Source organism: Anneissia japonica, unplaced genomic scaffold, assembly GCF_011630105.1.
Source record: "Anneissia japonica isolate Jap-2015-1 unplaced genomic scaffold, ASM1163010v1 scaffold2652_len1590060_cov184, whole genome shotgun sequence".
Classification (NCBI taxonomy): domain Eukaryota; kingdom Metazoa; phylum Echinodermata; class Crinoidea; order Comatulida; family Comatulidae; genus Anneissia; species Anneissia japonica.
Window position 1 is genome coordinate 430,663 of NW_022699919.1, and position 16,497 is coordinate 447,159.

At 34.8% G+C, this 16,497-nt stretch overlaps 2 protein-coding genes across 3 annotated transcripts; one reads left to right on the forward strand and one right to left on the reverse strand.

Annotated features, from left to right (window-relative positions):
• Positions 1-6: 6 nt before the first annotated feature.
• Positions 7-8,487, reverse strand: LOC117103184 (monoacylglycerol lipase ABHD2-like). 2 transcript variants are annotated; one of them, XM_033243705.1, is made up of 8 exons: positions 8,347-8,487; positions 6,799-7,015; positions 6,342-6,520; positions 5,824-5,991; positions 5,074-5,257; positions 3,295-3,513; positions 1,707-1,776; positions 7-1,063 (listed from the first exon to the last, which is right to left on the reverse strand). In XM_033243705.1, exons 2-8 carry the CDS (start codon positions 7,002-7,004, stop codon positions 818-820), a joined length of 1,272 nt encoding a protein of 423 aa, XP_033099596.1. In that variant the 5' UTR covers positions 7,005-7,015; positions 8,347-8,487; the 3' UTR covers positions 7-817. The 2 variants fall into 2 exon arrangements, with proteins under 2 accessions (XP_033099596.1, XP_033099595.1); XM_033243704.1 differs by having other exon boundaries at positions 8,331-8,486.
• Positions 8,488-11,843: 3,356 nt separating this feature from the next.
• On the forward strand, positions 11,844-13,208 carry LOC117103169 (protein ALP1-like). The gene has a single exon (XM_033243673.1). It carries the CDS (start codon positions 11,844-11,846, stop codon positions 13,206-13,208), a length of 1,365 nt encoding a protein of 454 aa, XP_033099564.1.
• Positions 13,209-16,497: the final 3,289 nt, after the last annotated feature.

Here is a 16,497-nt window from a genome sequence, read left to right on the forward strand (position 1 = left end):
GCGTTTAAGGGGGTGCGCCCTCGCCCCCTAGATACGCCACTGATGCATCATAAGGACCCACATACATGTATATGAAAAAGTGAGGTAAAAGGCTAAGCCACCTAGTGTACCTGAATAGTAAACAATTTGTTTTGTAATCATTATTGTGGAAACATTTAAAACCATATGCAGTTAAATGATATTCTATAAATGTATAAAACTTGAAATTAATCCTGTTTTCCACTAGGCAATTTATTCACGTGAATCAAAAGCATTTTCACTTGGCAAAAAGTAAAAAACAGTTGGAACTCCAATAAAAATGCGAATGTGCATGCACATTAACGGACACAAATAAATTCGCCTAGTGGAAAACAGCCTGCATGATATTACAAAGCACTCACTGAAGTACAAAAGATAGAAAGGCATGGAAGCAAAGCCACATATATTTATAATATACTATTATGAATTTGTTACACATTTTATAATTTTTCCAAGACAATTCAATAATAAAATAAATTTAGTTTATTATCTACTTGGATTGAAATAATACTTTGTTGTCGTGTGCTGGAGTCCAAGACTAAAGCTCCATTCTCCCAACTACAAGCTACTATACCAGGACAGAGCTACACAAATTATTTTAGTTTCCTAGAAACAATAAATGAAGAAAAAAATAAGAAGACTAATTGCTTCATATTTAATGATTCACTTTTTAAAGTGATGCAGGAAGGTGTGATAAGTAATTATATTATAAAACCGATGCTTTAATAATGTGACAATTTGTAAGAAATCCAATAATTTAATTTTAAAAACTACAATTAGAAAATTATTGCAACTTTCCTTATAGTTCCGCATTAGCGTTCAATTCCACGACTGCATCTATATATTGGAAGCACATTCGTTCCATCCAGGTTACACAGTTGGCCTTTATGTAACCGCCTTCGTAGAAACCAAGATGGCCGCCATGTTTGGTTGTCACGTGCATCGCCTTATCAGCAGTCTGTATATAGGCTTCAGGTGTGTCGTTATACTTTGGTGGAATAAGAGCATCATCTTCAGAGTTTAACATCAGCATTGGTATATATATCTATAAAGATGAAAACCATGTCAATGCGTTTTAACAAATGGTACGATATGAGGTCTTTACAAAGATTTAAAAAGCTGCCATTAAAGGCATTAAGGTATATTAATGTAACTTTGACTTCATATCTGGTTATTGGGTGGTTATACAGCACCTTTTTCTTGTGGTTACGATTGTGCTTTTTTTGAATTCCTGACCATTGGGTCCACATGTTGTCGTATTGCTACAAAAGCAGGCAACCCCAACAGGTACCCAGTTATACTCCTGATGGAGACAAGCACAGGGCAGATTAAGTATAACACAAGCAAAATGCACAGCGAGAGCAGAATCCCCTCAATGAAGCAACAGATCATTTGCCTATGTCAACATGTTTTTTACAGAGAAATGTTTAAGGAATTAATGTTGCATTACAGTGCACCCTCAAATTCAAGACCCTCTAATTCTGAGACCCCCTGTAATTCAAGACCACTTTTTCAAAGAACCAATTAACAATCTTGTATATTTGAAAACAAAAGTTCCTTTTTGTGGCTCTGTATAATGCATGTGTGCTTCATAAATCCATATCATTACATTATTATTATTATTAAATGCAAAGGTATGTATCTCCATTCCACTATTTCTGTTTTTATCTATTCAGCAACTGTATTACCTTGTGAATGTGGTTGCTGGAGCTGCACCAACGATAGAAATCATTCAGACTGTCAAATCCAAGCATTTTTCTGGAAAAACAAAACAAAAAAAATTATTTTTGTTACAAGGTCAACAATTATTGTCTCAACTTTAAAAGGTGGTTTTCATAATATCACAACTTCCATCATGTACAAAAATTCAAACAATTACATATTTATTGAATGGACAAATAAAAACCTACTGTGTTGTACCATATTTATACTGAAACTTATTTTTTAAATACAAAAGTATACTACTATATATTACTTATAGTACATTGGATTGGATTTATTCGGTGTAAACACCAAGGATAGCCCACGAAGGTCTAGAAGAAGACTTATTTCCAGTGGGGTCCTTCTGGTGGTGATTGGGCAGTACACAGGGAGAAAATCTCCTAATCTTTTTCGAAGAGTGTACTGCGTTCTTTAATGTGCACATGGGCCATCAATGCACATGGGACCAACGGCTTAAACATCTCATCCGAAAGACGGTGCGCTATTATAACTTGTATTTCAGCCCTCCAGCTGAAATACATGGAGAGGCAGTGATAGGAATTGAACCGGGGACCTAGAGATCTCCATGGTTCAGCGCACACACAGTGGCTACCACCAGTTTAGCCAACTGAGCTAAGCTGCTCTCACAAATTTTACATAAAAGAACCACTTGCTAAAAGAGGCTTGTCCCTATTTGCTTTATTAGAGCCTATTTCCATTATTAGACAAACTGTCACAAGAAATGGCCTACCAAAATAGTTGTCTTCATGAGAGGGAATTAAAAAATTGCTAAAAATCGGTACAACTGATATGCAGATAGTGAAGGTATGTGCGACTCCACAGTGAAAAAAAGCTGTGCTCTGTGAGCATGGTACAGATCCATATTAAATATGTCAGGAGTGTTAAAGGCTTCTGTTATTTTAAGTGGATATTACATGTGACGTGTGTTAATCTTTGATACATGGATACACCTTCACACAAACACGCGGAAGGTGTAAACAAAGAGTGTAGAATCGCGAGAGGTCTGACTATCTTTGCATACACACAATGAAATCAAAAGCAAAGTACTATCACGACATAGGGGGCGCCCTACTAGAATTTGAATAGAGTTCAAAACTCAAACATGGTTTTATTGACACAGAACATGTTCGATACAAACACCTTCTACGTTCTCTTGAAGGATGCCCTCTAGTTTTTGGTAGTACTTTTTGTGATAGGATTCCGTTTCAAGGAAACCTCGGCAGTCGGACCTCTTGCAATTCTAAACTTTTTGGTGAAAATGGTGTGAATCGGACATTGTTTATCAAGCGTCATTGAATCTTGTAATTCACAAGTTTATTTACTGTTGGATATGAAGAAAATAATATATATTCCTCTGTCCATACTATAATATTTTATTTGACAAAAACATGTGACAGGAATAAATATAGTCATATTGACATCACATGATGCATATATATGGGCATACAACAGGTTTTTGTCCAATCAAATTTGATAGTTTGGACAGAGCTTTATAAAAATAAAATAAAATAAATATAAAATGAAGTAAATAATAATGCTTTTTAAATAAATTACCTGTTTAGGTGTTCATCTATGTGTACTAAGCTGGTTGATTTGTAGATTTGTTCAACATCATAGAAGACATCAGGAGCAGAGTGCTTCTGCCTATATGTCTTGGCTCCTTCACCAAACAACATGTAGCTATTACGACGGATATGCTTCTTTAAGTTCTCCGCCATCATGAAACAGTAGAGCCGTCTCAATCCTTCCCATTCGTGGAGAACATAAGATGCCCTAAGCAGACAAGTGTAACTTGTTTATAGAGTTGTTTACATCGTGGGTGATGCCATAATGGTTTGCAAAATGAACTTCAATATATTGATAATAATATTAATAATAGTGATAATTAAATAAGTAAATATATAAACAAATAATATTCATATAGCACAAGAGACAATTAGTTTCAAAGTACTGTGTTTGCACCAAAGATCTTATCAACTGTTAAGGAAGCGTGCTCTGCAATTTCTGTATGCACATTCTGTAATAACCCAGTGTACTAATTTAGTAGGGCGTCCTCCGGAAAAACAAGTACTTTTGGACTTTGCTATGGCGTTGATCTTATGATGGCACTCTTTAATTTTTAGTGTGCAAATACTGTAACAACGCAGTGTGCTCATTTTCTAGGACACCCTCTCTCAAAGACAAGTACTATTTACTATAAATCTATTAACAAGATAATGCACTCCATGACTTTACGCCTAATGTCGTGGAGTGTATTATCTTGTTATTAAAATCTTTGGTGTGTAGTTAGTACTGTAAAATGTACTTGAATGCATTTTATATGTCACATATTATGAATCTGTTATGAGCAGTGTGATTTTGTAGACTGTTATGACAGTGAGATTGTCACAATTTTAAAGGTTGTAATTTCATTAATGGACAAACAAAGCAAGTACATTATTAACAATGGTAACAGGTTAGCATATTGGCAGTCACCTACGACTGTATCATGATACATGGATTATCTAATGGGACCACTTCGAATAATCTTGAGGGAAATATATAAAGCCTTTTTATTATATTTGGTGAAATCATGAGAAAGTCTACTTTTGTTTTTGTTTTTTTACAAAGAATATCAAACAACTGAAATGAACTGATTTCACATACTGTTTAGTCTTCATTGGTTTCTCCACAAATTTACACAAAATTGTTTTGATCATTTGTTGAACCTTGGTCTATTAGATTAATGGTCTCCTAATTGTGTGACCACTGCATTGTTTTGGTTTTGAAATAAAGTTGACTGATTGAATAAAAAGATGATATTTTATAAACCAAATTTTAACTCTTAACTTTAGATTGTAGTTGTTTTTACGAGTTTTAATGTTTACACTTTTTACACGGTCTTGCTGCTTTTGGTGCACTGTATATCCTTTGCAATTTGAATTTTTGTGTTCTTTAATTCAAAAAGCTGTACAACCAGAATTTCTTTGTATGTTTTTGTATATGAGAACTAATAAAATTTCTTGATCTTGTATGGTATGTTTGTTTCTGAGTATACTAGGCGAGGCGAGTCGAGTGGCCGAGCGGTAAGGCAGGGGCGCCGCTAGCTACAGCCTTTAACATCGGCGCTGGTTCCAGCCGCTCCCCGCCCATGGTTACCCCGATGTTATGGTTCATTTCAGCCCCTGTCGTTGTGGAATGATGTGAACATGTATCTACCAAGAAGCGCCTCTTTACGGCTGCTAGGTAGTCACAAACCACGCCCATACGAAATTCAGCACAATGACGCTGCAAGTTATGGGTTATTCTCCTACCTTTACCTTTACCTTTACTGTGAAAAACTTATCAACTTACTTAGTAATGTCATAGCCTTGGCATACTGAAACTACACACTCAAAGTGACGTTGCCTTTCAGGTTTCTCCCCAAGATATTTCACAACCGTGTTTGCTCCCATGCTAAAGCCGACTGCGATCAATTTTGAACTGGGATAGTTTTTCAAAACATATTCAACCATTCCTGCATATTCATCTGTGTCGCCTTCAGGAAAATTAATAATTATTATTATTATACAAGTCATTATTATAATAAGTTAATTCATCTTTTTACCTCCAACATAATTTTGGACAGAAGTTTTTCACTATTACTCGCTACACAGCATTATTGCCTGTCGCTACATGATAACTGCCCATTGTAACATGCTGGATTATTGCCTGTTTATCAATTTGACTTTCTTTAATAACAGACGATAAATCAGCCAGTCAAAACACACACTAACTGAACTGACTTTCCGTTATATCTGATGTTTGTAATCGTCTTCAAATGTGACAGACGAACAATGTCAAAAACATAAATATAGCAGAAATATTATCTAATGGCTTAGTGCAATTTCATTTAACCTTTAGGCACCAAAAATACAGGACAATGCTTGGACGTGGGTGCAGTCACATTCTGGGACAATCTGACAGTTCTATTTTTGTCGTAGGGGTGTTTTGAAAGGAACAATGGCAATTAATTTATCCAAGTATGTATTCATGAAATAGACCACAAAAATTGCCTGAATGCCACTATGAGGGTGGTGTTTTGGACATTTAGTGTGTACATACCATAAGTAAATATTCTCGGTGAGGTGAGTTTCAATGACTTTAGGACGCCAAGATGGTTGAGTACAACCACACGGTAGCCTTGTTGTTGGCCGTACCATGCAAACACTTCTATGTAGGAATTCTCGCTGCAGTTAGCAATACCAGGTGCTATACAGATGGTGTAGTCTTCTGTTAAAATTAAAATGTAGTATATCCTACGTGAATTGGACAATTTACTTGCCTTTTTGTAGTAGTAATTCTTCTGCAGTAGAATGTTACTAGAATGCTTCCATTAGTTTTGTTTAAATTCATTTAGGGGTCGTTTATTCAAGAAAAAATTTAATGCCCCGGGGTGTTTATTCGAGGGAGGCCTTTATTCCAAATAAGGCTCTGCAGGGTGAGTATATTCGAAGGGAGCGTTTATTCAGAGCAGGACGTTTATTCAAATAAATGTGGTATATTATTATCTAATTATTGACTCATCAATTGTAATACTTAATGACTAACCAGTAAGTCAATTTGAAAAAAAAAAAACTTACCTTTGCTTGAATGATTTGCTACTGGATCAAAAATGTCAAATGTGAAAGTGGTCTTATCAGGAAGGACTAAACTTTTCCTGCTTCTATTCCTTGGTGCTGGCTTTTGGAAGCGACCATGTTTTGCATAGACGTATGTCTGAATATGCCCACTCTTTCCCCATAGCAGAGTAGGCTGATATCTGATGGAAAAAAAATATTAATTTATTATTTCCAAATAAAAAATATCAGAATTTAAAATTAAATTTGTATAAGTAAGAAAATTGAATATTCTAAATGGATTTTAGAACTAGAGGACATAATTTTAAAAACTATATACAGCACACTAGAAATTTAAAAATAAAAATCATAATATAAATTATGCAAAAAGGAATTTCATCACAAACCTAAAAAGAATAAATTTACATACAATAATGCGTTAAAATTCATAAAGTATGAAAATTTCAACAAAAATACCCACATTTCATGCAATATCGGACAAGATTTCTTTACTTCACAATTGAATTTTGAATCCTTGCATTTCACCACTGGAGCAGCAGCTCTACTGTTGAGATTTAAGATCTTGATTAAGATGTAGAGAACAATGGCTGTAGCAAGAAGGGGTATAGATTCAATTAAGAAGATCTCAGTCCGTGAAATGTCACCCAAAATGGCGTTGGGATCCATGATTTGTGATTCTAGGCAAAGAATGAGAAAAACATACATGCATCACTCATATAGGATTAATACATTTAAATCATCTTCGCAAAGTTATTGCACCTGAATATTACGTGGGCAGGTATTGCCTACACAGGTCATGGTTTATAATCTGGGATCATTATCCTTAGTTTATGCTGAATGATGCCAAAAACATGTGTGTTTTTAAATCGTTAAATTCCTACGGAATGCATTTCTAGTGAAAAGTGCAACTAATAAAAACATGGTAATGTGAGCATTGACAGGTGGGCGGAGCTTATAATGACGATCACCAACGAAAGTTGACCTTACTTCCTGCGAGCTATAGGGCATTCTGCGAAAGAAGTGGACAACACATCGCGAAAGTATGAAACAATTATGGTAAAGCCTGAAGCATGTCATCCTGTTGGTTAAATTTTTTTCTTCGCCCTGAATTCCCCGCGGAAGAGCGATCAAACCAAGGAAGAGGTCAAGTTGGGTCAACGACGGGTCATGACTAACACGGTATTGTGTTGCAGCTGAAAAGTGTACCACAAAACAACCATATAACGAATGTGTGTTAAAACACATGTTTTTAGAACGCATTCCTAAACCGTGTTTTTGTTTTTTGCTCATTTCTGCTGGGAAGAAAACACATGTTTTTTAATAACCGTTTAAAAACACATGTTTTTTGCTCAGCAGAAACAGGCCTTTAGTAACGTTAATTCCTTGCTAATTTTCCATGTTCTTACTGAAAAAATTAATCTGATTTGAAAGGCTGTAAGATTTAAAGCCGGGCACTCGCTGCAGTACAAACAACAAATCTATCTCCGTTCTCTGTGAGCGATATATTCTGTGCAACGCTGTATGCTAATTGTCTGTTTTCAATTCCATGATAGAGTTCAAAGACTTCTAACATATCTCCTCGTTAGTGCACTTCATGTGGCCTAGGGGCCTATGTATGACTGTTTTGGTGTTTCATATTTAGCATGACAAACCCGGCGGTCGAAATGATCAAACACCTTTTTAATTTCTTTCATTTATTTACCCCTAACTAGGCCCTAGTCTACGTTATGCCTAACCAGTATTAAGTAACACCAGTGCTAAGCCTGTCCGCCCTGCTAAGTAAGCCCTAAACTAAGCCTTATTCATTTTTAGGCTCGGCCTGGCCCTAGCCTAGACTACGTAACCTAGCCTAGGCCTTAGGCTAGGTGGGAAGGAGACCAGACCAGCCCACACACAGGGGCCTTCTTCAGGCCTAGCCGGGCTAGGTAAGGGTCTTTAATTTTTAAATTACCATGGATCCAAACTAGGATTGCACTAAAATCAGCGATTTACCTTTATAGCCGCCTACCTAATCATTACAGTATAACCTCTGATCTTCACCACCGGTGACTGTTACTATTTCTGTACCTTTTTTAGACAGTACAATGTACACACTTACTTCTCCCCCTACCGCCGCCTCTCCATAACATCCGGAATCGTCTATTGTGTAAATAGGGGAAACAAATCTGATTGAAAGTGTGGGCACACAACCAACCAATCAATCATCAGCTGAATATTTAGGTAAAGGTAAATATTACACAACACTTTTGAAATGTTATTGAATTCGTTAAGTTTAATGCTGGAGTGGAGTAAATAAAGCTTCTCCGTAGCAATGCAGCAACGTGTCATCAGGCAGCTCTCCCTGTCGAAGTTGATTCTTATCTCTTTCTTGGTCTAGCTACCTCTTGCATTTCTATCCATCTGATAGTCATATCATTTTCAACAACTACGCCTAACAAAACAATAACAATTATTGAACATTTTAACCCTACCAAAACGAAAAAAAAAACAAAAAAAAAAAAAAACCCAAAGCAATAATCCATTATCACAGTACCAGTATCCGTAGGCCTATTTATTCAAATAAACGCCTTCGATGGCTTTGAATAGAAACGCCCAGAATAAACTCCCCTCAGCTCCAGAGCTTTTGGAATAAACGCCTCCCTCTTCCTAGAATAAATTCCCCTTAAATGACTGTAAACAAAACTACATCAGAGCAACATCAATCTCAACACATTCTATTAATATCATACTCCAGTAGAATTACATTTTGTCTAAACTGGCTGAGATCAATAAGTATTTTTGATCACGCAAAGACGGTATTTGTAGATCTAACAATCAGGAAATCTACTACCAAAACACCTAAGGTAAAAATTCTCATTGGCTACCTATTTTACGTTTTAATAACGTTATAATAACGCTACCGTGTGGTGTAGTTTTCAACTTAAAATTACTGCTCAAGGATGTTAATTTCATTAAAAAAATTTACATTTGAAAATCATATTGTTCACTCACTCATCTGTTTTGCAGTGTTGTTCTTTTTGTAATTAGGGCTTATGATGTATTTTAAACTAATTGTAACCCGAAATTTGAAATTAAATTGAATTGAATTATAGCGATGATGCAACGTTGTATTTAAACCTTTAAAAATATCAGTAAATAAATAAATAATTAAAAATATACAAAACATAGCCTAGGCCTAGGCCTAAAGTTAAATAAGCCTGGTACGAAATTGTGACTGTTGCATAGTGACTCGTTGTGTGTGATTGAAGGCTCTTGTCATGCGTTTTTTAATTTTTTTAAAAATTTATTTATTTATTAATTATTTGTTGATATTTGGGGCAACATAGGACTTGTTTTCTTGGCTTTGCCCCTCTCCTCCTATGATAAAATTAACAAACATTGACGTTCTGACGTCACAATCACACGCTAATAACGTTGTTTGCTGGGATGTTAATAGCCTAATCGGCCTCCAGTGTTGAGTTACAGTAAAATAATCATAATAAATGTAAATAAATCATTAAAAATTAAATAATACTAGACCTAAATAATAATATAAACTGGAATTCTTACTTTGTATATTTTATTAGGCCTGACGTTTGAACCACCGTGACATACTTCCAGTAATCAGACCAAATAAAAAGTTTGTAATGATATATTTTAGCATTGGACAGACTATGAAAGTACTTAACTTTTGCTGTTCAATTATCGTTGGCCACTGTTTTTTTCTTGCAATGTTCTAATTAAAGCTATAATCACATTTCGGCCTATCATAAGGCCAAAAAAATAAATTAAATTAAATAAATTTATGTTGGCCACGTTTTGGAAAATCCAAAAAAAAAAAGAAAAAAATGAGTAGGTCGGTAGGAATTCTTTTTCTTTTTAAACTAATAATGTGTTTATGCCTAAAAAGTAGAAAAAATACAAGACCATGTTTAAAACTATTGAAGAGCAAAACGATCAGCGCATAACACCGTCGCATCGTCTACAGTCCAGCAAGATAGGCCTATTCCAGCCTTTTAAGCTCATTAAAAAAAATGTTATAATTAAAACCCGATAGCAGACCTCTCTAAAAGAGTTAGCGAGACCAGCCCTCTAAAGAGTTTTAATCTAAATTTAGATTTGAAAACAGAAATAACAGGGTATTATAGGCCTAATTGTGATTCTTCTTGCCTATATACGCAGTTCTTGATCAAGCAAATGAGTTTACCCGACAGGCCTCCTAAAACATTTTTTTTTTCCAATCCAACATATATTTTTATTTCAAACGGTCCTTTTTCCATCTTTTTTCACTTGAAAAGCTCAGGATTTCTTGCAAATATGTTTACTGGTACTGTACAACAAAAACATATTTTTTAAATATAAATTTGATTCCATTCTTATGACTTTTTATATACGTGTCTCTAACCATTGATTTACTTGTGATCATAGGTAAAATGGGGGCGGGGTTAGCAAAAACAAAAAAAAAACAAAAAAAAAAACACCTCCCTCCCTCATCAGTTTTTATTCTTTGACAGGGTGATAAACTAATAATTTTTTTTATGGGGCCTTAAAAGAAGTGTGAAGCGAGATCTAAGAGGAAGCAATAGACAGTTCATTCATTCATTCATTCAGAAAAGTGAGAGGAGAACATGGGCCTGAATTGGGGGGGAGGGGGAAGTTCTTGTCTCCAGAATAAATAGGCGGCCATACATTCAGTAGTGAGTGTAAAAATCACACTATGTCAAATAGTAGTTTAACTGCGCATTGAGTGGTATTTGAAGTATTTTATTAACCAGTTCTATAAGCTTCATGATAAATAGGCAATAGTACAAAGTAGGCCAAAATTTGTTTGTGAAGGCCTACCACTTTCATCAATTAATTACAATAATAAAAGAAAAAATATTAGCGTGGTAAAATTTATAATTATTTCAGATATTAAACAAGTTCTAGTGAACGATCAAAAAATGTGAAGGATTATTTTGATCTTGCTAGCAATTACGTCTAGACATTTACTTTGCTGTAGGGTGAAACTTTATGCTCAAGTGAATTCGTTTCTATAGAAACGACCTTCGTGTGTCTGTGTGAACGAATGAGAAAGACACATTCGAGTGTAACGCGATCCGTTTAACACGCTCCACAGCGTGTAAACGAGATATCACTGAACGAACGAATAAGCACTCGGCTACAGATGGCTACAGACTACAACGAGACAACTCAGTTTGAACAGGATTTTAGTTCGTAATAATTTGGATTTTGAAAGTATTTTATGTGAAACTATACAACGTTTGTGGATGAAGTTATTTCTTTACGAATACATTCACGTGTACAGATACGTAAACTTTCATATCATTGTGTTTCAACTTGATATAGCATTTCATTCAGTGATTCAGTGTAAAAGCGATTGATCGTTTGCCTAGCTTTTGATGACCGTGTGTGTTCCAACGCCGTGTGAATGCAATAAACAACGTCAGCCAGGCCCAGGGAACCAGCGCTATCTCACGCTCGAGATAGTTTGAAATACAAATTGTGAACTCTTCTGTATCGAGCATGGCAAGCAATCTTGAGAGTTTAAACATATCACTTGCAATTATGCAATTTTTTACCCAATGGCAGATGCAACAGAGGCAAATTGATGCCAGACTTTCTCAACTGAGACGAAGAAGGAGATCAGTTGCTTGCCAATTGAAGGCACTAATGGAAAAAATGTACCCACCACCCAGTTATCTTGAGGAGGAAGAAACCATGCCACCAGTACCAGTCATTTCAGACGAACCAAAGCCAAAGAAAAAAAGGCCAAAAAAGAAGAAAGAAGATGCAAGTGGCAAAAAGCCTAGAGTTTGGACATTAACAACTGATAACCTCTGGTTTGAGAATACTGTCCAACAGTTTTCAGATTTAGAATTCTTGGAGCAATTTCATGTTAGTCGGAAAACTTACCACCTCCTCTGCGAACATCTACGAGTTGATCTCACCAAAGCAAACACAAATATGCGTAAAGCAATTAGTGTGGAAAAGCGTGTTGCTGTGAGTTTATATATGCTGAGTAAACCGAAAGTCTGCACGTACAGACACATAGGCACGTTATTCTCCATGGGCAAAAGTACCATCGGTGGAGCTTTGTACGACTTCAGTAAAGCAGTGTGCAAAAATCTTTTACCACAATACATCAACTTTCCCTCAGATGAAGCTTTGGTTGAAACGAAAGAAGGTTTTAATGCCCTTATGGGGTTTCCGGACTGCATCGGTGTCCTCAACTTCGCTCACATCCCCCTGTTTACGCCATTAGGCTCAAACCTACCAACCGAGTTCTTGAACGACAAGGGTTGGTATTCAATGATCTTAATGTGTGTTACTGATCATCGAAATCAATTTACTTATGTCAAAAGTGGTTTCCCTGGAAAACTAGATAACTTGAGTGTATTTAAAGAAAGCAGCTTACATCAGCTTTCAACAGAAGGCAAACTTATTCCTCCAGATCATGGCTATCACCTTGTGGCGGGCAATGACATTCCCTTACAAAACTGGATTATGACACCATTTGTTGATGACGGGAACTTGAATCACAATCAGAAACAATTTAATGAAAGAATTAATTCTCTGCAAAACTTCTCAGAGGTAACCATTGATAAACTTAAGGGCAGGTGGGGGTTCCTGCTGAACAAGTGCAACAAGAAACTGGATCGAGTGTCAAATATTTTCCTAACTTGTTGTGTTTTGCATAATTTATGTGAGCGACACGGGGATGGCTTTCTGGACAGTTGGCAAAATGAAGTAAGGATCGCTAACCAATCTGGACCGCATCAACCGGTTGGGATGTATTGTGAAGACGAGTGTTCTAGTGAGGGAATCAGGAAACGAGATGAGATAGCGAACAACATGGAGGCCCCAGAGGTGCTTGATCAGCGCTCATGATCTATGTACATTTACTGGTCAAAGGTCTGAATCTTAATTCGCATACCATAATCTAGGACATTAATTTTAATATCTGTTAAGCACCAAATAAAAGATATTCAGGTCAAGATGAAGATTTGCATGTACCCTCTACTACAACAAATAAGGCATAAAAAATTGTGTTGCCCAATTATGTTAACCTGGATTTCAGCTCCGTAGTTACCATTTTATCAATCAAAATGCATAGTAATGCTTGGCACTGGACGCTAGAAAAATTGCAAAATGACCGACACCGACCCATTGACCCAGATTTCCATATACAGTACAGTATGTACTGTACAGTACTTGGAATAAAAAACCATGTTACAAAAAGAATCAATTATAGTGTAATTTAGGTAATTATTAGTAATAATTATATAACAACTTAATATTTATACTGTAGGTCTAATGTAGCATCTAGAATCAATTATACAGTATTAGATAATAATAATTAGTATGATTTTCATATATTTACTTGGGCAACACATTTTTTTGCCATAATTACCATAATTATAGGAACATGTAATAAATAATAATATTAATAACAGTTAATATTAAATATAAATTTTATAGGTTTACTGTATCATCTAGAATCAATTATACAGTATTAGATAATAATAATTATTAATAATAATGATCTTCATACTGTATGTACTTGGGCAACACAATTTTTTTGCCTAATATTATGGCAGCAGAATTACCATAATTAATAGAAACAAAAAATAAACATGTTAAAAAAAGTATCAAATAAACAGTATTACAGGTAGGTAATTACAATTAATAATAATAATAATAATAACGTTAATAACTGTTGATATTTATAGGTCTACTGTAGCATTTAGAATCAACTATACAATATTAGATAATAATTAATAAAAACAATTAATGATCATTAGTATTTATATAGGTCTAGCCCAGGGGTTTTCAACTGGCAGTCTGCAGGTAATTTCCATGAACACATGCTATCCGGCCCGCAAGAACCGCAGCTGAAAATAAGATCATATTATAAATATAACATTAATAAAGCCACTATTATTGCATCATTTCACTTTATTACCAAAATTGTTTTCATGTGGGAGTGGCCATATTCCCCTGTCAATCGTAGGTCACACTGCAGTGGTATATTTACTTGGGGGGTGTGGGGATGCAAGCCAGCATGGGCCATCCTAAATTTTTCAAAATTATTTTTAAAGAGAGAAGAGATAAAAACGAAATTCAAATTTAAGTGTCATTTCTAGCCATCTAGAGGTGCCATTATCATAATTTTTTATACCTTAGCCACCAACCATGGTGGGGCTGAAGTGGTCTAGACCCTCCATTCTGACCCCCCCCCCCCATTTTGAACCCCCCCATTTTGAATTCCTGGATTCACCACAACATTTCAATTATTTAGTACATACTTAGCCCCTATTACAGTATAATATTGAGAATCACTGGTCTAGCATTTTAAATTCTAAAAGTGCTTCACATTTTAATTTATCATATTCCATTTCATTTCATTTTTGCAAGTTAAATCATCTTATTATGTTGTCAGAGAATTATTTGTTATTCATGTGAATGTGTTTGATAGCTAGTTCATGTTATCTTGGCCATAAATTATCCACCTTTATGAATGTCATTAAAATGCAATGTAGTGAATGCATAATTTTTTTTTTAGAAGTTCAAGTAATCAGAATAATGGGATATTATTATTGTATTGCATTAATGAACAGATCATTAGCCTCATTTTAGATTTCAGATACAGTATAAGTAGTTATAAGTACTGTATTATTTCGAATAAACGCACAGGGGCATTTATTATTGAGAAAGGTTTTGAGGGGGTGGTTATTCGAGGGAGACATTTATTTAAAAAAAAGTAAAATGGATGCAAATATATTCAAATAAACATCACTTAATTTCACTGTAAATGTGGCTACAACACATAATTACCGTCAAATTTGTTATTGCATGATCATAAGAAATATTGATCCCAGCCATGATAGAAATATGTAATTTTACTGAGTAAAATAATAATGGAATGTGTTAAGAATGATGTTTCTCACATTGGCTTTGTTTAAGTCATTTAGGGAGGCGTTTATTCAAGGAAAAAATGAATGCCCTTGGGTGTTTATTTGAGGGAGGCATTTATTCCAAATGAGGCCTTGGAGGGGCCTTCATTCAAATAAATACAGTAATAGACGTTTAAAATACTTTATAAACAAAGAAAGTAAACAACTTTGTATACAGTGTTATATTTAAGAATATTGCCCTTTGTATATACTGCCAGTGAAATCTAATATAAACTTGAAAACAACATTAAATTGCCTAATACTGTATTTATATTTCAATAAGTTATTAGCTTTCAAAGATATTATATTTAGGTATTAATTTTTATAAAGTGTTTGCACATTTAAGATTTTCTAAGTAAGGTCACTATGCTGATGCAATGCTCTCCCAATGAAAACATTAATTCTAGTTTTCGAGGTGCATAATAAAGAGGTGTATTGAAGAAGGGGTGTAGCTGCAATTAGTCCTAGAATTTAATACAATTGTTTTGTTATTAGGATGGTTAGGAGCTTTTTATTCCAGCAAATAATGCCACCAAATCCGGCTTCGCCAGAAAACTGCAATGACCATCATATAACTTGCCATTCTAAATAATATTACCATTAATAGTATGCCTTATTTCCCAAAAACTAAGAGGTTGAATGCAGAAAAAAATATAATTTAAATAACTCAAGGTGGTAGCATGGGAAGGAACAAAAGAAGTTGAGAAACTAATTTATGTTTTGACTTGGCCTAAATCTCTGTCCAAACTATTAAGTTTAATGTGACAAATGTATGTGATATCATGTGATGTCATCACACCCATATATGGGCAAATCACAGCGACATAAAATTTTATTGTAGACTTAGCAGTTAAGTTATAGTTGTACTGTAATGCATACTTGTGTTATATATAAATATAAAAGGTGCTCTAGAAACATTATGCAAATACTGCAATGCATGGTAAATGGTATGCCAATTTTGAAAATAAGCTAACACTGTACTGTACATAAAAAATATGATGGCAGAACCATTTTAGGAACATTTTTTAATATCAAAACAATATTTTTTTTTCATTAACTTATTTGATTGTGGCATTCATGCTGTAGTATAAAAATTCTTGGTTTTTTTCAATAAACAAACTTTAATATGCAACTTACAAAAGAGTCAACAATCTTTGTTTACAAACCTTTGTATTTATTCCATTTAAGGAAGTAAAGATTACTGTACATGTCCATATCAAGAA

What these genes read in the sequence shown, in the direction of transcription:
- LOC117103184 (XM_033243705.1), bottom strand. Translation starts at nt 7,004, where the DNA reads ATGGATCCCAACGCCATTTTGGGTGACATTTCACGGACTGAGATCTTC. An exon ending in AGCAAATCATTCAAGCAAAG is followed by an intron (nt 5,992 to 6,341) that starts GTAAGTTTTTTT and finishes TAATTTTAACAG; the next exon opens with AAGACTACACCATCTGTATA. An exon ending in CAAGGCTATGACATTACTAA is followed by an intron (nt 3,514 to 5,073) that starts GTAAGTTGATAA and finishes TTGTCTGCTTAG; the next exon opens with GGCATCTTATGTTCTCCACG.
- LOC117103169 (XM_033243673.1), top strand. Translation starts at nt 11,844, where the DNA reads ATGGCAAGCAATCTTGAGAGTTTAAACATATCACTTGCAATTATGCAA.